Raw genomic sequence first — 27,110 nt, forward strand, 5'->3', positions numbered from 1 at the left:
GTTTAAGGTTAGGGTAAGTCTCCAGGAAATGAATGTAGATCAATGTAATGTCCTCTGTAACACCACTGTGTGTGTGACCATAACAAACCTGCAGTAAATAAGTGACCTGAGTTTTCTTGTGGTTAGCGAGTGTTTGTTCAGCGACACACTCTCACCCTTGGAACTTGATGAGAAACCTGCTCACAACTAGGTGTGGGCGTGCGTGTTCGTCTATGTATGTGTATGTACGTATATCATGGAGGCTGTACCCACGTACGATCTGTGGTTGATAGAAATGTCAGACACATTTTGTCTGGAGAGACGGAGATGTTATGATGAAGTCTGAGGAGATGTGCTCGATTTAATAAAAGAAAAAAAAGAAACACATTTGTATTTAAATTTTCCATGACTGTGGTTATTGTAACTGATACGCTCTGACTCGCTTTACTTCCTTGTCAGTGTTCTGTTCATTTCCATATTGTTAAAAATAAAACATATATGGAAAACGTGTGACTCGACACACTGGATTAACCTGCATTAAAACTGAACACTCCATCATCATTTCCCCGGTAATGTATTCAACGATAGCTTGCGACTAAAAAAAAGTTTTATCTTGAGATTCATACTTACAACCAGTAGGTGGCAGTGTATCACCAGAGTAACCACCAACTGCTGCCGATAGCTAGTGAGCTCAGTTAGCCGTGCAGGTAGGGGTCAAGACGAGGAGCCAGAACATGGCAGAGTTGTTGGTGTTTATACCTCTAGCACAGGAGCTTTGAACCAAACGGCCAGGGCTAGCTGGTTAGCATGCTTAACATTGCAACACAATACAAAGACGTCATAACGAAGTTAGTGAGGATATTTTCAACCAGAATTCGTACATATCGCACCTTTAATATTATCCCCATCGTTGGGATTGTACTCTTTGGATCAAGTCTGCTCCTCTGTCACAGTTAGACCCATTCATTTGAATTCTGACATTCATTTATTTCTACAGGCAACAACAACACTGCTCTTCTGTTTCTCTCTCACAACCTCTGTCTTATATGGTTTATAGCCGTCAATTTGCAATTTTACAGCACGCTTTGAAGTTTAACAAGGAAGCTGGAGGTTCAAAAAACCACAAAGCACACTGTGAGACTGTACAAGCCTGTGCATGGTGATATTTATAACATTATATAATCATATTTTTTTTCAGCGTGATATCATTAGATAATCAAACGGGGGTGTTTGAGGTCAATAAAAATACATCTTGTGTGGTTCTTTATCATAAGTATGAGTTGCTCTATTCTCCCTGGTTTTACTTTTCATTTGCTCTCCCACACACACCTCTCATCCTCTGAAAACTTAAGTTTCAGATGAGCTCACATGGTAAGGGTTTCTCTTCCCGGTTACTGTTGCTATGGTGAACGGGCTGAAAGTTGTAAAAAAAAAAAAGTTCCCTCAGTTAGAAAGAGGCGATAATTACAGTTTCTGTCCATACCATGGCAGATTTATGTTGAAGACACGGAAGTACCTGATGCTCTGACTTGCATCTTTTTCCACTGAGAGAGCAGTTAAAGGTTCGGTGCCTTGCTCGAGGGCACTTTAGTAGGACAATGCGACCTAGAGATACACAGTGTTTGTTTGTGTTCAGCTACTCTCCATGTCCTCCTGTCTATTTAAACACACACAAACTCACATTAGGGTGACACAAACAAACGGACACACGATCAAGACCACGTGTGGACAGGAGAAGCACTTAAAGCACAGGTGGACACGGTGCTTTTACCAAAAAATGTACTGAAATACACATCCACAGACACAAATCCACACGCACTCTCACCGCAGACGAACTGGTGCACCATTTAAAGCTCGGTGCCATGTTAATCTGGGCTGTGTAAACAGACGAGGGGAGAAAAGCTGCTCTCCGGCCAAAGGAAACAGCAGCAGGAACCTGTAATGGCTTCACTCAGGAGCCCACATCACCCAGCGCCAACCTGCAGCCTCTGCTTACACAGCTACATGATTACACTAAACACGGCCAGGTTGCAACATCATCGCTACTGCGAGCGGGAAGGATGGGATTTTCCTTCAAACTAATCTGACACTGCAAACATTCAGGTGATTATCTTTTCTTTTCCGTGTTTTGTGTTGAAACAAAGTGAGTACCCTGTTGAAATGATCTGACGCCATTTTAAACAAATGCTTTCACAATAAAACGCACCCAGTTTAGTAAGGCTTTACAGTACGTTAACGTCCCTGTGAGAAGAGTTAGTAAAGTTAGTAAATATTTATCAAGGGCCTCATAAATCCTTATAAGATGCTTGTTAAAATTAATAAAGCTATATGCAGTATCGGTAATAATAGCATCATAAACACATTTATTCTTAAATTATAAGATATTTTTAAATAATTATTTATAATAGCATTATTATTCTGAATAAGATTTTGCTCTCTCTTTAGATCCAGAGGCTGCAAAAAGCATAATTAACTGCAGTGATGGGATGTAACTAAGTACATTTACTCAAGAACTGTACTTAAGTACTTGAGTGTTTTCATTTTCCGCTACTTTATATTTCCACTCCACTATATTTTGGAGGTGGATGTTGTACTTTTATTTGATAACTTTAGTTACTAGTTACTTTTCAGATTATATGCTGCATCAGAGGCAAAGAAGCAGATTTTTAAACCAATATATAAATAATGTAATAATCCGTGGACCTGCAGCTATACATATATGTAAATGTGTGTATAATTTACTTTCACTTGTTCTTATGATACTTATCACATGTATTGCCAGAAAATTACTTTAATTTACTTTAGTATACTTAATATCAAACACTTTAAGACTTGTACTACAATACTTTTCTTATGGGTTTGTTCACTTTCACCAAAGTAATATTTTAACATAATATCGTTACTTTTACTAAAGTATGACTTTTGGGTACTTTATGCAACACAGATTAACTGCCAATAAATGCATGATAGTGTGTATGACATAATAGGTAAGTTAGTTAAACTCAGTAAATGTGTTTTTAATGCTATTATAAACAACTACAAGTAACTCGCAAGGCTTTTAGTACATTTTTAAGCATCCATAAACTGTTAACAAGTTTCTTATAAGTGCTTTTAGATGTCTAATATCTAACAATACACATGTTTATTCTCCGATCATTAACATTTAGTCTTATTGATGTTAAAAAGCATCTTAGAAGGGCCTCATTACCAATTAACTAACAGTTATTATAAGGACCTGGTTATAAAGAGTCACCCAGCATGGTCCAACAGTCTGACTGTCCGAGCAAAGTCAGTACTAACCTGTATTTACGCAGCTCACGAGTCAGCATGAGTGGTTCCACTTCATTAGCATCATGGGTCATCCTTGACACACCCAGCTGCTGTTAAAGGTTAACTGCTTAATTCAAGGGCAGCTGAAGGGAGCTGGAAATCAAGTTATATATTAATGTGTAAATTAATGAGTAAATGAGTACAGTAGTACAAGGAGGGGGAGAACAAGGGAATGTATTGTGCCAAAGTGAGAAAAATACAAACCCAACCTGGGATTTAAAGTTGTTTTGATGTTGAAAGTCAAAATGATCCTTCATATATAACAATATATACAAGATTCCCATGACTTTTAGGTGGAATTGGGCTTAAAAACCACTGGTTTAATGTTAGTAGGAGAAGCGATTTTTGCCATCAGATGATGACTTTAAAGCCACAAGTATACAAACTGTCAGAGACACACATTTACCCTAACACCAAATCCTGATGGTGTGCATGCACGGAAAAGAAATGCAAGGCTGACTTCTGTTTGGTAAACACACACACACACACACACACACACACACACACACACACACACACACACACACACACACACACACACACACACACACACACACACACACACACACACACACAGACACACCCTCATTAGCCCCATATGGAAACTCTCAGTCAGCTACAAAGGTTATATAATAGGCATATTTCTATGTTTATATATCTAAGAGAGATCCGTGCTGATCCTGCCACTGCAAAAATAACCAGTTCAGATATTTGACACCAGTGTAGAGAATGTTACCATGTTATGATAGCATCATTATTACTCAGTCTCACGCTATTACATATGTAAGTGTAATACTGTCAAACAGCGACTTATCATCATCACATTTTAAAGATCTCAACGATATCTCAAAGAAGGTCCTGTCCCCACCACATCTTAAATTTATCAGTATGTCTGTCTTACTGTTCGCTTAACTGAGGAGGAAGTCATTTAATCTTTCTTTTATTTTCTCCTTCGTCTGTTTTTTTGTGAGAAAGTCTAAAAACTTTTTCAGCTCTGATTAAAGCTGTGAGAGCAGCGACCGCTTCCTGTTTTGTGCTGTTTCACGACCCAGCAGGGTTTACAAACTTTGACCTGGTTGCACCATGTGTCAGATATAACGCTGGATGCTTTTTATCTGCGGTCTCTGAGGTTCACATGTGGTTCAGATGGATCATGTTGTAAAAGGTTATTCACACAAGAAACGCTTGCTTGACACACACGAATGACAGGTGTTATTATTGTGGCTCCGTGGATGGAAATGTTGGTCCGTCAGTCAGTTTTAATCACTTTAATCCACTTTATCCTAAATTTTGTAAATGTCAAGATGAGACATTTCCCATGCATGCATACAGAAAAATGCTTTCTTCAGCTTATTCTAGTGAAATTTACATAAACTGTGACACAGAGCTGTCTGTTCTCTGTCTGCAGTCTGTACATTTGTACCTTCTCCCACACACACGACATCTGAGGACCCCCGTCATCTTTCTCTCTCTTCATCACCACCGTGTCTCTCCCCTCCCTCCCCCTCTTCCTCTCAGAGCGTCCTTTCATAGAAAAAAAAAAGGCCACTCTTGTGTACTAATTGGTCACGACAAAATGATGACTAGATGGAGGCTACACGTACTGCACATCATATTTAAGCTGATTTTCTAGCTTTTATGTTTGTTAATTTCTGCTCTCATTTGACATTTTTTACAAAATACTACATTTGCATGATTAGTGCTTTATTCCTACATTCATGTAATTGTCTCCTCACGTACTATTAAAGTCAATTAATAGCAGATGAGTAGAGTAACTTCCAACATACACTCAGCCAATCAGGACCCGAAATGTTGGCGTTTCCCGCTAGATTAAAGCAAAAAAAAGAATATATCCATACATGAATTAAAAGAAGCATCATATTATCAGTTGTAGTCACAGTGAAAATGTAGCAGCATGTGGTGGGTGATATATTTTTTTTCTCACTTGGCAGCTGCCTCTTTGAAAAAGTACACTTACAGTATCAAAATGCATTAATTTGGCATCAACACCGAGTGTAAAGAAGCCAGATAGCTGTGGGAGATCTGTGCTGAAAGGGGAATGTGAGACCTTCATAACAGTTTATGTGTGTGTGAAGTTGTGGGTTTGGTTTCACCTCATGGTTGTCACAGTTTATCTCCATCCTCTTTCACTTTGTTTTTTTTTTTACTCTCAGATCAATCTAAAAGAACAGAGACACATCTATAATCACAAAAATATGGGATTATAATGGAAGTATGACCAGTAAACTAAACTAAAGCATCAACCTCATGGTACCTCTAAATCTTGTGTGGGTTCACCTGTAGGACCCTGCGCTCAGCTGTGACTGATCAAACCCCACGGTGCAAAAAGTGACAGTTTAAGGCGGATATCATCTTTTATATTCGGCCTAATCGAGTTAATTACAGGACATGCAAGTGTTTTTAATGCCAGGAGTAAAAAGTCAAAAGAATTCCAGACAAATCAATAACATTTTAAGTTGAAGACAGATTAAAACCACACAGGTGTCAATTTTTTTTTTGCAGTGTGGTATTCATATCAAAGCAGGAAAACCACGTGATGAAAATGTATTGTTTTAATGCACCGGTAACTAATTTTCCTTCCTCCCTTCCTTCCTCAGGCCTCATTCTCTCTGGACTAACTCTTTTATTTTCATTGTACCCATGGTGACAGATGATACACACAGATTCACACCTCACAACGAGCCGTTTCCTGATCGGCCTCGAAGCAAGAAGCTGTTTAACATGTTCTGGATAACAGGAAGGAGGTCAGTATAGTGTTCAGTATAGCCTGCAGGTTATGGAGTTAATAAAGATGAGTGCTGCGGCCTTGTGGAGAGGACAGGTACTGCAACACACAGGGAACTGAACTAAGTCTTTTTCCTCAGAGATGAGACAAACCTGTCTGTCTTACTGCATTTTGATAGTTACTCTAACTCTGAGGTCTCGTTGTATTGCCAGTTATCTTTTATAATAGTTAATCCTTTCATGTCATTTGCTGGTTCCAGCTTCTTAAATGTTAAGATTGGCTGCTTTTCTTTGTCTGTTTTGGACTGTTGGTTGGACAAAAGAAGCAGTTTGAAGACTCCCACTTCACACTCCCAATAACATTAAAATGTGAAAAATGCTCATTGCCATTTCCCAAACAATTAATCATGAAAATAATTGGAAGATTAATCAATAATGAAAATGAGGGTTGGTTGCAGCCCTAAATATAACATCTCCTTATTATCAATGATACATTTATATCATTCCATCATATATTTTAGACAGTTCAACCATCTGCTAGGGACTTGTGTAGAAAAAAACCTCCATGTCTTGTTCCTGTTTGTTTCCTCCCAGCATATCTCAAACATACAAAACAAGATCACGATACTTTATCAACACTCTGCTCTTGTAGCTGTGACTGTTTGTCCATGTCGCTGTGTACCTGTCGGTCTGTCTGTCTTTTTCATCGTGACCCAGACGACGCCTGTGAAAAAGATAATGTGTTGAAGGAATTAAAACAAAAACAGCAGATTCATTTCATCATATTTATACCGATTTAAAGTCCAGTCACTCCATTTCATTTAAACAACTTTTATTTATTAAGTTTTTACAAATAAAGTAACAAATTTCATTGTATTGTAGCGCAAAGCGCAAAGTTTTTTTTAATATGAAGCTTGAACACTCTATACTTAGTGCAAAACATACCTTTAAAGGCTGCCGATGACTCCCTACACGTATTTTTTTGTTTTGTTTTTTTCTCTCATTCATTCATCCATGTGTTGTTGTTTTTTTTAATCCAACCACTTTGTACAATGTCAAACACGATACAGAAAAATGAAACCACTGAATTAAGTTAGGTGCCGCTAGAGACGTTAAAACAGCTGATAAAAACGTGTGAGAAATAAAAAAAAAAAAAAAAAAATGAAAAGAGAGCAGAAACATAATCAACGTGTTCAGTAACAGTCTGGAGAAGAAACTGTTGCTGTGCTCGAGACTCGACGTCATTCCACAGGAGCGAGCTACATGAAACAGCGAGGAGATGCACTGAATGAATGTGTGTGTGTGTGTGTGTGTGTACGTGTGTGTCGGTGCACTGAAAGGCAATTCTTTTACACGTGGGCACTTCTACAGTAAAAAGCATAAAAGGTTATCGAGTCCTGAACAGGAAAAAACTGAATCAAATGAGTTTAAAAACAACTATTGCTACACTGTTTGCGTGTCACCAGAAAAAGAAGCCTACTTTTCTGCTTTAACTTCAGGAAACTTCACAATAAGAGCGCCTGCATTGGATAACTCTCAAGCCTTTCACAGTAAGAGTCAAAAAAAACAAAACTTCACAATAATTGCACCCACAGATGTTTAACTCCAGATCCTTACAAAATAAGAGTCCTCCAGCAAACTGTAACCTCAGAGCTTGAAAGCAAACTGAAACTTTAAATAACATTGCATTGCAGTAGGCGTTCCTTTCGTGGTAATTGTGTAAGAGACACGGCAAAGAATTATCAAATGTCTACTGTGGAAATCATTTGAGGCTCGAGCTATTGCAAAGTGAAAATCCACCTGGTGACCAAACCAGCTGCAGTGAGTGAAAGCAAGTCAACACACTCAATTTTCTGTTATGTTTCCACTCCACTGACAGAAAGTCGAATGGCACTGAGTTGGTGGCATCATTAAAGGTTTGAATTCTTTTGAACAGATCAACAGAACTAAAGCAAAGTGGCTCAATGATTATTCACAGCTTCAACCAAACTTGCCTAGTAGTAAAAATGTTGCATTATTATTCATGAGAACTGAAAAAAAAAAAAAGAAAATCAAGCGAAGGCGGTGCTTTTTTTTTTGTACAAACTTTACAAAGTAACCGTTTCATGTTTTTTTTAATGCAAATCCAGAACACCCATTCCCATCAAAACAAAAATAAAAATAAAACGATGTTAAGTGAATGTTAAAGTTTGTACCAGATATGTTTCATCTGCACTGACAAATGAAAAGAGAAAAGAGGACAGGGGTGTCAAAGGCCTTGAATCTAAACTCCACTATCATTATCACTTTCACCACCATCATCACTACCAGTACGACCATCAGAACCACCACCAACACCACCTCCAGCACTGTGATGTTAAAATATTACTCTTAAATTTTGGTTTACAGTCATTTTCTTTTGAGTAAAACGCAAATGGTTCAGCTTCAGACACATACAGTGGGAAAAGGAGTGGACGAGAAGATTTTCATACTGTTGGCAGACATGCTTTTTTTACCAATAACGGCTCATCTATAGCCGACATCTTTCTAAATCTTATTGGATGATACTGGGCAAGATGGCTCCTACAATGGCTGTGCACATCTGGAGTGTTAAGCCGCTCTTGACACTTAAAGGCCCTGAAAACTTATTTGCTCAATCAGCTTCTTCTTCTGACTGATGGATTCCTATTTTATGCCCAAGTTTGGACAGTTTTCAACCGGGGAGGTTTTAAATGAGACATTTTCTGTATTTCTTTGTTTCTCGGCTCTCTTTAAGGATTCAGCAACATTTGAATCAGCATCTCATGACAGTTGGTGGGATTTAGTGGCCTGTCGATTAAATAAGTCCAGATAAAGCAGATTATCTGAGTTTTTGAGTGTTAAATTCTAAAAATACGTTTTCAAGGGCTTAAAAAGTCTGTGTCGTATATAACTGGTCCACGTGCCTTGCCCTGAATTGCCCTTTGGGGACAGAACGTTTTTTGAATTAAATTGTAAATACTGTAAATTTGGGCACGTGGTCAAGTCTCTGTAGTCAGTCTGCTTAGCTGAGGATGAGGTTGGCCTTTTCCACCTAATTGTGGCAATTTCATTGCAAATCTATGTTAAGTTTTAAGTAGATTTGTCTCATACTGTACACCAAAGATACAGTTTCGTCTGTGGCAAATGTCTCCACTCACTATTCCATGAATAACAATAAAATTGTGCTCAAAACCAGGGAAGGAGTCTTTGTTTTTTAATCTCGAGGCCACAGCATCATCATTAGTTTTGGTAAAGACATAGATCCATATTACATCAGAGATATGTTAACATTAAATGTAAGACTGGGCATCATATTGATATTATTTTGTCATTGTGAGACTAGATTTCTTTTTCGACTTTATGGCATAAGTGTTGTCTTAAAAGGTCATCCCTACAATATTGTCGCAATAGCCCTATCGACATATTTGGTCAGAAATTTTGTGATATTTGATTTCGTTAACATTTATGAAGTGCTTCTGAGGGGATTTCAATATATCGAGATATATCATGTATTGCGATATAGCCTAAAAATATCACAAGAGTATTTTAAGGCCACCCCGCCCAGCCCTAATCAAAGAAACTAACCATAGTTCACTGTACCAATGTGTCCTCTGCTGACTGTGCCAGTGCCTCTAAAGTACAGAGTGGTCCAAGCTTCAAATACAATCTTCAACATCTTCCTCCTTAAAACTGAAAAAATACTCCCCCCCTTTTTTTTCTCTTCCCAGTATCTACATTTAAAACCCCGAAAAAAAAAAATGGCACTGATAAACTCTCACATTCTCTCCATCTTTCATCATGTTGGTGGTGTAACACAGTCAATTCAAAGAGCTAAGTTAGACGGTTAATAGCTATGATTTTCATTTGCTTTTTGGTGGAAAAACACACTCAAAGAGAATTAACCACAAACCAGCTGTAGCGCACACAGCAGCAGCCGCTAACGACAGCCATTATTACTGCATCTCCTTTAACTGCTCATCATCTGAATGCCTCCAAGATCACAAACATCACCACCAACTTCAAAGTTGACACCCCAAAACTCTCCACACATGCTGTTAAGTGTGCTTACTGTAACCCGAGACCTCATCCCCCCAACGAAACAAGCAACAGGAAGGATGCAAGGCACTAAACTGCCTCCAGTGTTCAACCGGAGGCTCTATGGGGGGTGGTCGGGGGAAGCGAAAATAAAAATAAAAAGACAGACTTTTTTTTTCAAGTACATTAAAATGGACACCATTGGTTTATACATTCACATTCATCTAACAAAACCAGGGGAGAAAGGGAAGAGGAGGGCTATTTAAAGTGTCTGATATATAAGTACTGTATTAAGAAAAAAAATAGCTAGCATTACTTTATTATCTAAATATCAACTATCCTGCCGTTCACCCCGGTTTGTCTTTAGAATCGGGCTCGGAGGTCAGTTTCGACTTTCAATTCGATCAGTTATAAAGATGAACTGGAGCTCGAGTTGATTAGTTGTCGGTAAGGCATCTGTTTCGGATCTTGTCCTCTGTAACTGGATGTGAGGACGACTATTGAAAAAAGCGGGAATTTCAATTTTTTCACATTTCGATGAGAATCCATTTGCTGAAAGCAGTGAATTGAAAGTGAAAGGACCCCGAAGCCTCAATCTGTTTGCTTTTGTTTTGTTTGTTTTTTTTTTTAATTTGTGACATCACCCTAAAACTAATGTTGTCCAACAACATTTGCTAAGAATAAACAACAATAATCACAGTGTTTCCACATCGTACAGCGATGTGCGCGTATAACAGGTCCATCGACAGAACACGTTCTTGTTTTTGTTTCTTTTTAAATAGAATAATAATCATTAACAACAATAATGTACATTGCAATCGTTTCAACACCAACGTTGAACCCTAATGATGAGAACTGAGGCATTAGTCTGTGAATCCATGTCTGATAAACAGCTGCTACGCCTCCAACAATGTGCATGTATTTACATGAGTCTGTGTATGCAGGTGTGTGTGTGTTTATATGAATGTCTCATGCATTTTGTGTGTGTGTGTGTGTGTGTGTGTGTCAGATTGCTGGCTGGGGGCAGCGAGCAAAGCAAACCCAACAAAACAAAAAACAAAACAAAACAACAAATGGAATCATCATGGCTGACATTCTAAAAAATAAACACAAACTGTACAGGGACTCTATATTATTCTGATAACAAGGCCACTTTTTCACGCTGAGTTCTCTCATGATTGGGCGTTTTTTTTTTTTTCTCTAAAAGGTTTCTGCTGTTATTGCTTCAAATGGCAACAGAGAGGCGGAGGGAGGGATGGAGGAAGAGGTGGAGTCGTGATGGTGAAGAGGCGCTTGGTGTGCGGAAGCATCTGTCGTGTCCATTCAGCACTCACGCGGCCTGTGTGCTCCCTCGAGTAAGCAGAACGAAACAGATGAGGTGTCGGACTGTTAGTTAACGCTCTTCCTCTTCGCCTACTTCCTCTCCTCCATCTCCCCTCCGTCTGCTTGAACGGCGGACATACAAACAAGAACACAGAAGGTAACAAGAGGAGTAGCGGTCACGATTTCTCTCAAAACCCCACCAAGTGCTGGGCTACGCCTACTCTAAACCAGGCCGGAGGTCAGCTCAGCTCCAGGCGCTCAAATTCTCAATGTGCGTTTTGAGTTGTTTTGGATTTTTTTGTGCTTTTAATGGTTGAGAAATTCCGAATACTGAAGAGACAACACTTCCATTCTGCTCTCAAAGCTTTTATCTGCAGCCTTTTTTGTATGCATGAATTTGAGAGATGCAAACTGCTGACAGAAACGCTGCTAGATTGAGCGATGATGTTGGAACTGTAATGCGATGGCCAAGCTCCCTTCTGAATCCACCAGTCACCTCTTTATAGAATGTCATTTCTGTATTAAATGAGGAAAAACTGCGTTGTTGCTATCTTTTCGAGGGCTTGAGAATGTTTTTAATCTCAGTCTGAGAGGTAAAAGTTGAGATATTTTCAGCAGCTGCAGCATTTGAAGCTATTAGGAGGTGCTGTGTGGACACAAGAGCTGAAGCCATCCCATTCCTCCCCCTCAACCTGATCCAACATCTCCCCTCCGTGGTCTCAAGAGGGTGATGCCTACAATGTAGAGCATGAAATGGAACAAGTGTGACCCGGCCATACACAATACCTCACACACAAACAGTTAATAATACCAGACCCGCACCCTGTCAAAACCTCTTTGGCCTCTTAACATTGCACACATGAGTCCTTTATCCTTGAGCATTTGGCTGCCTGTCACATGTCAAACACAGTCACACACAGCAGAAAGGGAGATTGTGTGACTGCATTTGTGTCTGTGACATCACATTCCTGATTTCTTCTCTCCTCCTCTGGAGCAGGTCAGCGTCTCTTATTTCCTCACTCTCCACGCTCCCCCGGTTCTTCCGTCCTCTCCGGGCCGATCAAGCGCATAACACTCCACACCAGTCCAGTCCAGTCCAGTCGAGCCGGGATTCAAACCAGCCCTCACCCCCAACCCTACGTGGTCCTCAGGTTGGGTCCTCCTGGGTTGCTGACTGACTTCTGCAGAGCGTTGGTCAGGTGTAAAGCCTGCAGCGGCCCCTGCCCGGGAATCTGGCCCTGTCCCCCGACCGTGGTGGGGTAGGGGCCCAGGGGCTGGGAGGTGCTGACAAGTAGAGGCCCGGGCTGTGCAGGGGCCTGGTGCGAAGTTGGCAGGCCATGAGCCGGACCAGACCATTGTGCGCTGTAGGCGGCGGTGGGGGTGTAGTGGATGAACTGGGGAGGTTGGGGTTGAGGTGGAGTGGAGGAGGCAGGGGGGTGGCACAGGGAGCCCTTGCGGACGGCCAGAGAGGTAGCGGCGGTGGGGTTTGAAGGGAGGTGGGCTGAGCCTCCGATGCTGCTGGTACACAGCTGGCTTGGAGCAGAGAACTTCCTGCCCAGACTGGCTGACTGGATGACCTGGAGAGGAGGACATTTAACACTACATTATTTTACATCTATAGTTTTTTTTTTTATATATCATTTACTCAGCCTGTAGTCCTGTTTTGGTGAGGTGTTCAAATTCAGTTTTAAGAACTTTATTATTTTAGTTTATATTGTGTTACGTGGTGCATGATCCAGAATAAATGTGTCTGTAAATATGTTACCACAAACTTATTGAGACCATTAACAGTTGTCAGTGTTGTAAAAAGTACCCAAAAGCCATACTCAAGTTAAAGTCACCCATATGAACAGAACTTGAGTAAACGACTTGAGTATCAAAAATAAACTTCTGACAAGAAATGTCGGAGTAAAAAGTACAATATTTGCCTCCAAAATGTAGTGGAGGGGAAGTATAAAGTAGTAGAAAATAGAAATACAAGTACTACACTTCACTACAGTACTTGAGAAAATATACTTAGTTACATTCCATAAGCACTGTTTAAAAAGATGGACGACATGACTGCTCCTCAATAGTGAAACCTAAACATCTTAATTGCCCCCTGGTGGCTGGCTGCAGTATAGGTTCATCCCGCCCCTTCCATGTTAACAGATGGGACATGAGCCAAACTGAAAATCAAATAATTTAATTTTAAGTGATTCTCACCACACTGATATAAGTTCAAGTGTATGGGCCGGATCGCACTACAGGCTCTGGCTCCAACTGACGTCACCAGCACAAAATGGCAGCACTCATTTATTAGAGCTTCCTATTTTCACAATGGAAGGAAGTGGAGACGTGTTGTCCATCTTTATACGTTAATAATTGAGATACAGCTACACTTACTACAGCACAGGATGGTTGTTGGCCTATTTGCTTAAAATGCAACTAGCTAGATGTGATGTATATTTAAACTGACCTCGTAGCTGTGTCCCTGTGCTGGGGCCTGCTGCAGCTGTTTGGCACTCCTCTTCCCCTGAAACAAAGTTTAACATTTCGTTCAGTTAACTCGACTCTACATTACATTTTTAAACAAACATGAGACACACAAAACAGTTGTTTTCTAAACCTCAGGGACTATTAAATAAAGACTACAGGAGGGTTCAATGCCCTCATTTTAACAACATTTCTTAAAAGCAGCCTGGAGCAATGTACACTATGCAACTTTAGCTGCTTCTGGATGTTCCCAGAGACCAGCCATTTGCTGTCTTTTCCCTCAAAATATTAGATTATCCAATTAAATTGAAATTTCCCCTTGCATCTCTTAACTGATGCCTGGGCTGATGTAAATACACTTGAAGTGCCACATGGATACAGGACAAACATCTCATCGGCCAAATGCCAGTAGGTTTTGGCTGAAGTTTGTTTACTTTCCCAGCCACTTTGGCTTTTATCAAACTACCATTTAGAGTTCAGTGTCTTTCCTCGATCTGTCTTCTTGTCTTGTAATCTAAATACAAGACCTGGTGAGTCATCGCTGAATGAACATTTGGTGTGTCAGAGCAACGTCTGCTGCAGTTCAGATGAATCATAAAACAGCAGTAAACCTGTGAGAGGTTCATGGCGTCTCTGGCCCAGTTGTCCACCAGTTTATGGAGGTCGTCGGTGAAGGTGCCTTTCCTCTGGTGGGGGGCTGACATGTTGGGGGGCAGACTCTGAGAGCCCCCCTGGCTCTGGCTCAAACCGCCTGAACCGCTCACTGCGTTGGTGCTGTTCGTCCCTGAGAGAGAGAGGAGAAGGAGAAGAGCAAAGGGTGTGAGATTTCGCTCAAACTAGAAGGTGATAACTGTTATCTGAATGATGGGAATGTATTTCCTGTTTTGACCATTAAAAGGGCTGTTACATGGTGACAGAGGCTGGTCGGGAGGGAGTTTTAGGGCAGGTCAGCATGTTGACATGGTCATAGAATTATATTGTTTAGTTGCAATAATGGAAATAATGATGGAAGACGAGAATATGAGAAAACTAAGCAACACTTTTTTTTTTTTTTTTTTACAGAAAATGTAAACAAATGTGACAAATACTGAACTTGTTTCGAATATATCACATGAATTACAACATATCGTGAATCTTGGATCTATCTAGAGTCTAACTGCTTCAGGTTAGTGATACGCTGGGCATCCTGTAGCAGCAGCATTCAGACACAAAATGCTCCGGCACGAAAGAAGCAGTGCTGAGCCAAACTGCCCAGCGTACTGGACCACTGATTTCCTCTTTTAGTATATTTTCTGACCATTAGAGGGCACCCAAGCTCTGTAACAACTGGTAGTTTGCTTTAAGCCACCACTGAACATCAAACTCATCAGAGCAAGTTGCAGGAGAGAAGCACACACTGCACACTGGCCAGGGTGTCTGCATGTAAGTGCTGTGCTATCGTCGCATGTAGCCTCGGTTTAGGTCAAGTTAACATTATCTACTGAATATTGCCTTAATATAAACATGTTGGTGCCTCTCTATGAAGGAAAATAAATCAGTATATGCTGAGGGGTGAGAGAGGAAAGATTATAAAATACCTCAGCTCTTTGATGAACCCTCTGCTGTTTCAGATATTATCACAGAATTTCAGAATAAAAGCCTTTGCTTTAATCAAGTCTGGATCCCCAATATTACAGACAGTTTTGACAACATGCATGTTTATTTTTCACAAATATACTGTTTGAACATATGATTCAGGCCAGAGAAAGACAACATTAGGATAAATAGGCGTTATCATTTCTTTACAATACCTTAATTCCAGACTATACTCATGTTGTAAGGATCTGATACACTTAAATTGTAGAAAAAGTCATCTCAAAGCCATGCTGACAAAATGAGCCAGGCTATGAGATATTTATACGTATACGTGAGATATTGCACAAGAAAAGACATAATATGCAGGAAGCCGGTAAAAACTAATCATACAGTCGGTCTGACAAAAAAAACAAAACTGTCATGTCATGCTAAATAAAATGGAGGAAAATAAGAATGAGGAGACGCTGAGTCATGACTGACTGCAGCAGCATGGCATTCTGGGCAATGTAGTCAAGACCACGTGCCATGACGAGGGAGAAGAGGAAAGGGAGGAGGGGGCAGAGAGGCTAACAGCTGTTCAGGTGTGTTAGGGTGTGTGTGAACATGTGTGTGCATGCACTGTCAGTTTGAATCTGTGATGGCAGGTTAATTCAGCCATTTCAGACCTCGAAACTCTTGGATTCACAAGAGCTGAAATAACTGAATTGATCTGATCTCAAATCTGGCAGAGAGATCGAAGTTTAATCTAAAGGACATGAGAGAGCAGGAGGAAGCGAGGGAGAGGCGAGTGCGAGGATGAAGGAGGAGGGGAAGGATGGAGGGAGGAAAGACCAAAAAGAGATAATTACTACAGAGCTGGTTGCAGGGGCAGACTTTTTTCACCATCTTCCCTGTGCGGCCGGAAGACAACGATTGGAGGGTTGGGAGAGAGTCAGAGTTAAACCCCGCCCACAACACCCGACAACCAAACACAATGCATCCGAGTACGATTATTTTAACGTGAAGTAGTCAAGAAACAACACTTTGGGGTTGAGTTGCCCAATAACATCTTTCAGCGGGATTAAAACCCTGGAGAGTAAAGTTAGAGGTAGATGTTATGAGAATTCATGTGCAGTGATTGTATAATGTATAAACTGAAGGTGTGTCTGGTGTGTGTTCTGTATTCTGCACCAGTGTCAAGTTACGAGGCGGCCATCTTTAAACACATCACCTATGGAGGACCACAAATGTAAGTGAAATAGTAATGAAGCTTTTCATTAATTCATAACTACTTGGACAATAAAAAACAGCATTAATAAATCTGTTTGCAAATTAATTTATGAATCCAGAAATAATGGACTAAATTATTAAGTAAGTCACTGTTTGATATTTTAATGGGAATTCATGAAGACTGTACTAATGGAATATAATCCATCGATAAATAGTTAAAAAATAATAAAGTATTAACAAAAACAACCGTCAATAAGGACATCATTTAAAAACATGTTAATTAAAGATTAAAACATTTATTGTAAACAGAAGAATTAATCCACTTTTATACTGTATAATTATGGTTTATTATTATTTTTGTGATGCTTTTGGTCCGCCATATTCAACAACAGAGTGAAGAGGCTTTTCTTCTGACAAGGTATGTGGGCAACCTTCTGAGGGAGTGCAGACGCCGACTCAGTGTAGTTGTAACAGGCCACTCAATACTGGAATATAAATATTTTGTAACCAAACCTCCTGAGGATAATACTTCTGAACTGAAACTCTGCGCACTGCATCAAAGTCGTGCCTGTGTGCTGTGGCTTGAAGATGCTTTTGGGTAACCAACCCCTGGTTCTGAGTCCTCTCTACAGCTCACAGGGCCGCACCAGAACTGGGTCCAAATTGGGATTCATATTTAAAACTACCCTGTTTCCAGATCGCTGAATTGCAGCACACATTTCTGATTTGATCGCCAGAATAAACCGAAACAAAATGGGAAACCGAATCCAATTTTCAGCCTTATATCAAAGCACAAATAAATACACTTTTTGCCAATGTCACATCACTTTTCTTCCTTCACTATGATAACAATAAATTATTATCAATAAGACCCAGGTCTGTCTCTCTCCCCTCCTGGCTGTGCAGTGATAGGGGAACAGGTGAGAGAGAGAGAGGAGGGGGTGAGGGAAAGGGAGTGAGGGAAAGGAGGGAGAGAAAGGGTTTGAGCTGCAGAGGGTTCAGAGGCATTCATTAACATCCCTTCATCAAGCACAAAACATTTAACTACATATTATGATTATAATATGATCTGAGAAAAACAAGTTCTTAATCACAGAAAAATATAAAGAAATGAAGACTGATGCACAGTTTTTGAACAGAACTGTGCTTAAATGAACGAATCGTTGCAATTAATCGAGTATAATCAAAACAAAGAATACATTTCCTATTAAAAAAAGAAATATCAAGTCATCAGGTGTCAACTTGTCTTTCCTTGTTAGTCTGCTTGTTTCACAGAGGCGAAGGTCAGAAGAAGAAGAAGACACATCAATCGATCTCTAATTTACGAGAGGTGAAATGTATGTTATATGCCCGAAATGCTGCTGGCTGCTTAATAATGGATTTGAAGCTCATTTGACTGTTAACAGGTTGGCTTGGAGCAAAAAGCATAAAATCCATGTGCTTTTCAGCTGATGTTGGAGAATCCTCTCCACCAGCCAATTTCCGATTCCCTACCTTGTGTTCATGCAATCATTTCTAATTACAATGCATTAATGGCTATGAAATTAAAGTTATAATCCTGGAGATTTTCATGAAACCCAACTCTATTTTGGATACCGTTAAAAAGCAAAAGTTATTCCAGGTATTTACGTTCTGAAATGACTTCTCGATATTAGTTTTTATTGTTTTTGATCTGACTGACCGACTATTGCAAGCAATAATGGAACAAGATGGAGCAGCCACAGTGAGGTGAAAGATGAAGAGCTGCAGGTGACAGCCCCAACTTTAGACAGCACTGTGCTCTGTCCTTTCTATCGATTATAATGATATTTTATGTTTGAAAATGCTGTTATTCCCCGCAGCCAAAAATGCACATGGTTTGCATTAAATGTGAAGTTAAGAGATGATGTTGTTGGCAAGTAAGACTATGTTAAAAGAAAGCAAGAACACTAAGAGAAAGATATAGAGTTAGAAGAAGAAGATTAGGAGTGGGAAGCTCTGGGATTTAGAGAGGACTATTTGTCATAATGCTAATTGTCTGTGCCCTGCAGTAACCTCTTATATCCGATTTTCCCTTTTTCTTCTGTACCTAAAATAATGTTATTTTCTGTATGGTAGTTATGTAGTAAATGTAAAAATAAACAGTAACAAGCAGCTTATGACTTATTTTATCTGCATAAGGCAGCAAACCTTGTTTAGACAGAAGATAGAAATTTAGTTTCACTGGTAATTCCAAGGAAATTACTTCGACCCCGATTGCTGCAGTAAAGAAAAAGTGTGCAAAGTATACTGTGAGCCTACATGCTTAGCTGATTTCGCCCAGGTGAATAATTGTTTACTACTAACGCCTGAAAAGCTGACTTTTTTGGAGACACCAGTTTCCTGCAGGACACTGGTGATATCAGAAGCAGAGGGTCTTCCTCCATCAAAGGAGGAAACCCACAGGAAGACAGGACGACCGTGACTTGACAGATATAGGAGTAAAGGAAAAAAAAGAAGAAAAGTAAGTAAGGACGACGGATAAAAAGAGAAAGAGCAAAGAAATAAAGCGTTACACACAAAGAGCCAAGCAGGGCGTACTCAGAAAGCGCGTCCTCCTGCCGCCAGGCTTGAAGGCCAAACGCTCCGAACCCCAGCTGAACTTTACACAGCCTGAAGAGAGGGAGGAGGGAAAGAAAAGGAGGAGAGGAGAAAGGGAGAGTGCAGAGAAGAGAAAGAGGTGAGGAAGTCAAAGGGAGAGAAAATGAGACAGACAGACGAGACAAGAGGAAGACAGAAAGGTTGAGAGGAAAGGAAAGAGACACAGGTGAAGGAACACACAGAAACAATGCAACAGTTAGCCATCACGCCGTTTACACAGAGAGAGACACAGGTAGAGAAAGATAGAAAAAGATGTGAGAGGTGTCTATGTGTGAGGGAGTGAAGACAAACCAACTGCATGCACTTGTGTTTGTCTGTATGTAAAGTGTTTCTCATGTTGTGGGGAAGCTCGTGAGCTCTGCTGCAGACCGGGATTCACAGTCACATGCCTACCTGGGGTGGGAGCACACAGGCTGGGAACAGAGAGCGCCCCCTCGCTGGTGTAGGCCGAACACAGGTTGTTGCTGGAGGGAGAGGGTTTGAGTGGCTGGAGCAAAGTACTGCTGCTCGAATCGGCTAATCCTCCTGGGGCTAAAAGAGCCAGCTGGCCGGGGTACATGGTGGGGACGCTCTGGGCGGATAAAGTGCTGCCTGGAGATAGCACAAGGCATAGGCAGGAGAGGACAGGGCAGGTACGACACACCAGAGACCAGACACACACACACACACACACACACACACACACACACACACACACACACACACATACACAAAGATAAGACATGATGAGACACCCGTCACCCCACGGACATTTACACAGACACCCCCGCACACACAACCACACAGAGGGGGACAGACAGGGAAAGCAGTCAGAAATGTTCAAGCTCTGAGCCTGCTCCACCCACATGCACGTGAAACCAAGCGGATAACACACACACACACACATATATGTGCACACGGATGCATAAACACAGAGACGGTGTGACGTTAGGGTAAAAGTTTTTCACCATGTTGTAGTGTAGTGGACTACAAGATCAAGATCAATATTTTAATTGTTGCATTTCTGAATAGTCAGTTCAACCAACTAACAAAAAACACACATTTTCTCACCTTCCTCTGGTGGTGTCTTTGGTTTGGTTTGTCCAGGTTTTGGTGAAGTGGGGATTTAAATTGTGCTGCTCACAACATTAAATTTATACCAGAATAATCATACATTAATGTGCTCCTCCGATTATCCAATTTATCGTGTTGGAAAGTCATTTCAAAGAAGATGCTCAGAGCATTACCTGTTTGAAGTTGTAAATTACAAAACAATTTTGTCTAAGACTTTTAAAAACTATTAAAATATTGCTTTATACCTGACCTGTTTTCAGGGTTCAAGATAATATATAATGTTTCCAACTATTCTTGGTCAGTGGATAGATGGACAGTGGATGGTTACTTATGAATACCATAAAGCAAATAACAAGTAAGCAAAAAATTGATATGCAACGTGTGAATGAATGAATAAAAGTTTCTATCCATCAATAGAATGCAATATTTACTTTTACTTAAGATTCTCCAGCAATGCTAGCAGCTATGGGAGGCTACATGTACATTTTTTGTAGGTGCAGCTGTGTTTTGAGTTAAATTCTTACGTCAACATGCTAACATGCTCACAATGCCAAGTGCTAACATGCTGATGTACTTATTTTTCTATTTTCTGTTGTGTGAAAAACAAAAAAACAAATCTCATTCACCACCACTGTGTTGGGATCCTGGACAAATCAAACCAACCATTGCATTGAATGGATAGTTACCACTGGAAGTAAGTAGGAAACTGTGTGGCTTTGGACTTTTGGTGAACCAACTCTTTAATACAAGTGTTTACACATGAGCCTACCTGGCTGTAACGGACTCTTGCTGCCGTGGGTGGAGCTGGTTCTGGACGATTTGGAGGATTTGCTTTTGGTGGGTCGTCTCCTTCTGCCAGTCAAGCCTATAACTGGAGGGAGCACTGCGGCCGGAGGAACCTACGCCAAGACCAAGGGAGGAACGGTTGTTTACAATGTACTGTATATGATATGATGTTAATAGTATCTGTACTGACATAACAAAGGTGAGTTACCTTTCCCAGCTTGGTGAAGAGATTATCTATTTCGTCCTTTTGGCGGGAGTGGAGGGCCTGAATCTCACGCATGTGCCTGGTGGTGGGAAGAGGGAATGACAAATATGAGGAACAGGTTAAAGAAAGAAAGTGATAATGAGGGTGAGGGACCAGTTTTGGAGGGAGCGCTGAACATTTCCAGAAAAGAAGAAGCGAAAGAAGTAATGAAAGAAAGTGAGTTCTTGACCTCATTCTTGAGGGTGAGGAAAGAGGAAAGAGACGAGGAGAAAAGAGAAGCAGAGCACAGCCTACTATTTTTGGGGGCGCAGAGGGAGAAGGAAGACGAGAGCAAAATCTACAAAGCAGTTAACCTCGATAAAGAAAGTGTTGGCGGGGCAACAGAACTGTATTTCCTTTTTTAGAGAAGACAGAAAGGGCGAACTTGCTTTTCTCGGAGTCTGCCGACTTCCCGTTTGAAGTCTTCATCCTCAAATTCAGAGTCGTTGTCACTGCTGATGTAGGAGTTATTGAAGGAGTTGTTGTTTAGACTAGGCAGCGAGGCTTTATGAGCAGAGTCTGGACTCAAAAGCTGCCCCGGATTACTGGGTCCGTTAGCCGCTTGCGCAGTGGGTTGAGGGGTCTGCCTGGGCTCGGGGATCTGCTCAGGGGCACGACTGACTGAGAATCTACCAACACGGGCCTCTGAGTTGGTGGTAACCTGAAATACAAAAGCCAAATATTGGATGAAATAATGAGTGAATGGAAAGTTTTGAGTTTGTGCAGTACCTAGAAAGAAACCCCAGAAATACCTGGAAGCGTCCGATGGTCGTGGTGGGCTTAGGAGAGGGGCAGGGTGATGTGAGGGGTGAGGCCTGGACTCCCAGAGTCCTTTGAGGGAGTCCGTCCACAACATCTCCTCCCCGTCCTCCTCCTCCTCCCCCTCTCAGAGGAGACGAGGAGTCCTTGTGCAGTGTGTTCTCGGGGCTGGAAAGGCTTGAGGATGACGAGGAGGAAGAAGACGAGGAGGATGAGGAGGTGGTGGAGGAAGATTCAGTGCAGGCCGGGGGTTTGACAGGAGGCTCCTCGGCAGCCAAGGAGACCTAATCAGTGAGAGGAGTAAGAGAAAGAGGATGATGCAACAGAGAAAAACAGCATTACTTACAGTAACTGCTACTGTTAAACTGTTCAGCAGGTTTTCTTCCCAAGTATGAACTGTGCTACCTCTAGGTTCATTACTGGGGTTCTGCAGGTTTCAACAAGTACATATAAGACTTGCTTACTAGAGTTGCAGGAGTTAACGTTGTTGGCGCTGAGTGGGTCGTGCTAGGGCCGGACTTTTTGTGAAGCTCCAAATGTGAATACAGAACAATACTGGCTGATTGCAGGCGTTTGCTTGTGGCTTTTTAAGTTTTTCTGACTTCCCATGTGATTCCAATTCCTTTGTTCCCTAATTTGAGTGTTTTCTTGCACAAGATGTAGCAGGTTTCAAATTTCCAACAGACTTCAACCAACCCCTAAATGCACTATTCTTGAGCCAAACCTAGTTGAACTTGAATTTTAAATGAAAGTGACATTAACAGAAGCAATTTAAACATACTTCCTCCAGAAAGAGATATATTTTTCATGAGCAGAGACACCACGTTATCTCACACCTCACAACGCGATATATTAGCTGTGTGTGCTCCAAAGAAAATGTGGTAATTGGTTTCATGTTTTAGACTATTAGACTTTTTAAGGACCTGCAGAAACTTTATTTTCCAAAAAAGAAAAAAGGTTAACAGATCTGCTTTCTAAGGTAGCGAGATTTGGTGTGAGAAAGCCACCTGAAAGCTAACAATCTAAAGGAATGACACAAATGGGGAACGAGTTGTAAAGTACTGGAAATTTCTGCAAATTGATCAATTTGTAAGATTCCAGGTGTTTTCTTTTATCCCTATTACGCAATTTAACAGATTCTCAGACTCTTCCTGTAAGAAATATGCTTGAAATGGAAAGTTTCTAATAGCCTTTTTCAGCTGGGATCAAGGCTACGGTTATTATATCAACTGACCCTTTGACCCATGACATGTCATGTGTGGTCCGTGACAGAAATCTCACCTGAAATCTTCCCAGTTTTATTCCAGGAGCACGAGAGGACAGAGTGTCTTCCTCCAGAGAAAAGGGAACTAAAAGACAGATTTTTACAAATATTAGACAGACGCACAGATATAGAGACAGATACATAGATTAATAGATTTGTTAATATACATACTGTGTCCCACTGAAGGAATGCCACTGTGAGAGGCCTGGGGTCAACATGAGGAGAAAATAAAATGGGTTAGCAGTGAAATAGAACAGGATTTACAGAGTAATATCCAAACATTTGTGTGTTTACCTGTGTGTGTGTGCTGACAGGAACAGTCTCTGGGCTCAGAGCTCTCCTCAACTGAGCATCCAGGTCCTCCAGAGGCTGCTGGGACTGGAAAAAGACGAGACACACACACAGAAATAAACAAACACACGCACAGAGACTGAAGTTGATGAATTGAACAAATGAATTGAACAGAAGCACAAATCAGCCAAAAGCACACATGGACTGGCATTCGGCAGATATGATTTTATTGGTTTATAAATTGTGGTTTGTTAATTAATGATTACGAGCAAATCGTAATTAAAGGAGCCAAAAGTTTTTGTTTTACTTAAATACTTCATGAAACTCTAAATCAGAGCGCTCTCCTGTGCCATCACACACACAAACAAAGGTAAGGCAATTTAGAGGACGAACAAGGTATTTTATTCTCCTGAGTATTTTAACTGCAATTAAAAAGGAAATCATTAAAATCAAGTCCCGCGTGAGCTTCGACTGCAGCAGGATTATCTTAATCAAACAGGACAAGTCTCACCCATGAGAGTTACATAAGGGAAGAGGAGTGAGTGTCGGAAACTTGGCAGGTCAGATTTTTCATAAAAGAGCCGAGAGTCATATCTCATTGTTCAGCGGTTAAATAAGAGGTCTATTTTTGGGACGCCAGTTTTCACAGGCACAACAAAACAGTCTGGAAGTTACAGTCAGTTCAGTTTCTTCTCTGCCCTGAATTACCCGGTCCTCGGTCTGCCCGCCACCTCTGTCTCTCTCTGTCCAGCTCTGAACAAGCTTCTCTCCAGTCCTATTAGTTTCATCCTCCATAATTTTTCTTCATTCAAAGTTGCAGTTCATCATATCTGTTTGATTTTACATTCTTCTCCCTCGTTGAGCTCGACTGGGCATTCAGTTGTTTTGGATGTTGAACATCTGTACAGTTTGATGTGATTTGCATATTTAATTTGTATCTTTTGTGTATGTGTTATCAAAATTAATCTTTTTCTTTTAAAGTAAAATGGCTTGTGGTTTTGCTAGCCTTAAAAATATCCAATAGTCACTATAATCACATGTCTTTTTGCACAGCAGAAGCACAATTCACACACACCAGATGCCACATGGTACTGTAATCATAAGCATTACAGGCTCAGTATGAATACAGTATTGCATTGCATTGGAAAATCTAAAAATGAGCAAAAAAACACCTGTATTAGACAAGGTCCAGGGAAAGATGGCAGGAGTTCTGAAGGAGGAGAACTGGCCTAATCCCAGAGACAGAGAGGTGATGAGAAAGAGACAGAGTGGGAGAAATGAGAGGGAAGAGATCCGTAGAGGAGGTTATGAGAATGGTGTTCATTGTGGAGAATGTTAAAAGGAGTTTACATGCCAGATGAGTTGTAAGGAAAGTGAGTAGAAACACCTATACATTCTAAAGATAAGTTCATCGCTGACTTCTTAACCTTTATCTGTAAATTAACCAGGAAATGTATTTTAAAAACAAACACTGGTCTGATAGCGGATCATAGAATTACATTTTTAAAAAATCCAACAATAAATGGTTTTCTTCAGCTAATCACTCACCGGTACCCTGGATAAGGGGGTTTTGGATGGAGTGGTCTGGCCAAAGGATGAGGCAGGGACGACTGTAGAAACTGAAAGTCAGCAAGCAAAATTATCAAAACACACGGTAACTAGCATAATCTTATATTCAGAAACACGCATCCATCTACCTACCAATCTGTGCAGGGGTGGAGATAGGTGTTCCAGGGCCCTGGATTGGAGCAGGTGATCCCAGCGCGAGGCTAGAGGGGGGCTGAGGGGGATTGGCAGGCAGGGTGGAGCCAGGTGTGGTGACAGATGTGCTGGAGGTAGAGCAGGGGCCTATAGGGGAGGAGGTACCTCCCATGGAGGCTACAGAGGCAGGGTCAGCAGCTACGATGTCCCCCTGAGTGGGTGGCACTCCTCCGCCGAGGTCCATGAAGAGAGAGCGCAGCTTCTTCTCTAGGGCTTGGATGTCGTCGGGTTTGCCTTGGGACTCAGCCTCACACCTGAGAAAGATATCACTGAATGATCTACAACTTAAACAAAGTAAAGAAACTAAATAAAGACACATCGGCCTCTTCTCACCTCGCATCGCATTCCCCACAGTGTGTGTGTGTCTGCCCAGGTAAGGCGGCTGTCTGCGGCTGGGAGTGCACCAAAGTTGGCTGCACTGAAGGAACATTGGTGGTCACTGGCTGGAGCCCCACAGCGGCAGAGGAGGTGGAGGAGGGAGGGGAAGAGTGTTGGGAGGCGGCAGAGGGAGCAAGCTGAGGGCCGGGGATGGCAGTAGTGGGGATGACAGTGGAGGAGAGGGAAGGGGCAGAGGAGGAGGTGGGAGAGATTGAGGACAAGACTTCAGTGGATGTAAGAGTGGAGGGGGGAGAGGATACAAGGGGAGCAGTGAGGGTCGGGGGAGGAGAGGTGAGCATTGTTGGCGGGATGCTGGCCGGTGGTAAAGTGGAAGAAGTAGCAATGACAGCAGAGACAGTTTGAGATGGAGGCTGGGTGAAAGCCTGGGGCTGAATTTGTGCTTGCCCCTGGACCTGCACCTGTCCCTGGGGTTGCGACACAGCCTGCATCCCCAGCTGTGACTGAAGGATGGACTGATTCACCACAGTGGCAGGAGGTGAGGAGGAACAAGGGGGGCTGAGACAGACAGCGGGCACAGAAGAAGGAATGGTGGAGGAAGGGGGAGGAAGGGAGGGCTCCAAGACCTGCTCCTGTTTTAAATTCATAGGGACAAGACCAGCAGTGAGATCCACAGCAGGAGTGACTGCGCTGGCCTGTGAGGGGACAGCAGCCGCTGCAGGCTGCAGAGGAGGATGGGTGGAGTGGATGGAGGCCGGGGCCGTGCTGGGACCAGAGTCGAACTGATTCTGGCTCTGCTGGAGCTCAGAGAAGGCTTGTCGTAAGTTGATTGCTCCGGCAGACTGGGACAACGCCAAACCTTGGCCTGGAGTCTGAGATGAAGGTAGGACAGAAGCAGGAAGAACTGGAACAAAAGAAACACAGGTTTAACCCCAAGAGTAAGATGATCCTTAACCTAACAATACCTGGTTTTATTGACTTGCCGATTGAAATTGAGTGTTATTTTAAACATCACAGGTAGCCTGCACCCTGATTCATCATCTATTTAACTCAAAATGTCACCAACATTTACTAAATGAACATCTTTCTGTATTGATGAGAACTTGAAACTAGAGATTGAAACTATAAACTCATTAGGAAACTGTTTACGGAGGTAATGAATAAAGTGAGAAGTAGGGTCATTTTCTCAATGGCTTACATCCAATCAGACTTTTTGCAACTAGTCGACTCACTCCCTGCTGGCCAAAAGAATGCTTTGGCTTCACTTTCAGACCTGAAAGCTCAGTCCTTATTTTATACGGTCAATGATCCAACAATGTTGAGTTG

General features: G+C 41.5%; 1 protein-coding gene across 15 annotated transcripts in view; it reads right to left on the reverse strand.

Moving 5' to 3' along the window:
• Positions 1 to 8,149: 8,149 nt before the first annotated feature.
• wnk1b (WNK lysine deficient protein kinase 1b) overlaps positions 8,150 to 27,110 on the reverse strand; it is a 95,591-nt gene continuing 76,630 nt past the window's right edge. For 7 of the 15 annotated variants that reach the window (XM_084346130.1, XM_084346131.1, XM_084346123.1 and 4 more), the window contains 17 exons: positions 25,782 to 26,688; positions 25,389 to 25,702; positions 25,236 to 25,306; positions 24,860 to 24,916; positions 23,691 to 23,774; positions 23,568 to 23,601; positions 23,414 to 23,481; positions 22,126 to 22,416; positions 21,763 to 22,034; positions 21,338 to 21,413; positions 21,113 to 21,242; positions 19,684 to 19,881; positions 19,210 to 19,302; positions 16,311 to 16,352; positions 14,499 to 14,671; positions 13,871 to 13,927; positions 8,150 to 12,989 (listed from right to left, as the gene is read on the reverse strand). In XM_084346130.1, coding sequence (XP_084202256.1) covers positions 12,549 to 12,989; positions 13,871 to 13,927; positions 14,499 to 14,671; positions 16,311 to 16,352; positions 19,210 to 19,302; positions 19,684 to 19,881; positions 21,113 to 21,242; positions 21,338 to 21,413; positions 21,763 to 22,034; positions 22,126 to 22,416; positions 23,414 to 23,481; positions 23,568 to 23,601; positions 23,691 to 23,774; positions 24,860 to 24,916; positions 25,236 to 25,306; positions 25,389 to 25,702; positions 25,782 to 26,688 — 3,308 coding nt within the window. In that variant the 3' untranslated portion in view covers positions 8,150 to 12,548. The other 8 variants (XM_084346136.1, XM_084346129.1, XM_084346132.1 and 5 more) reach the window with 7 other exon arrangements.

Source organism: Pagrus pagrus (genome assembly GCF_965226575.1).
Source record: "Pagrus pagrus genome assembly, chromosome: 23".
Taxonomy (NCBI): domain Eukaryota; kingdom Metazoa; phylum Chordata; class Actinopteri; order Spariformes; family Sparidae; genus Pagrus; species Pagrus pagrus.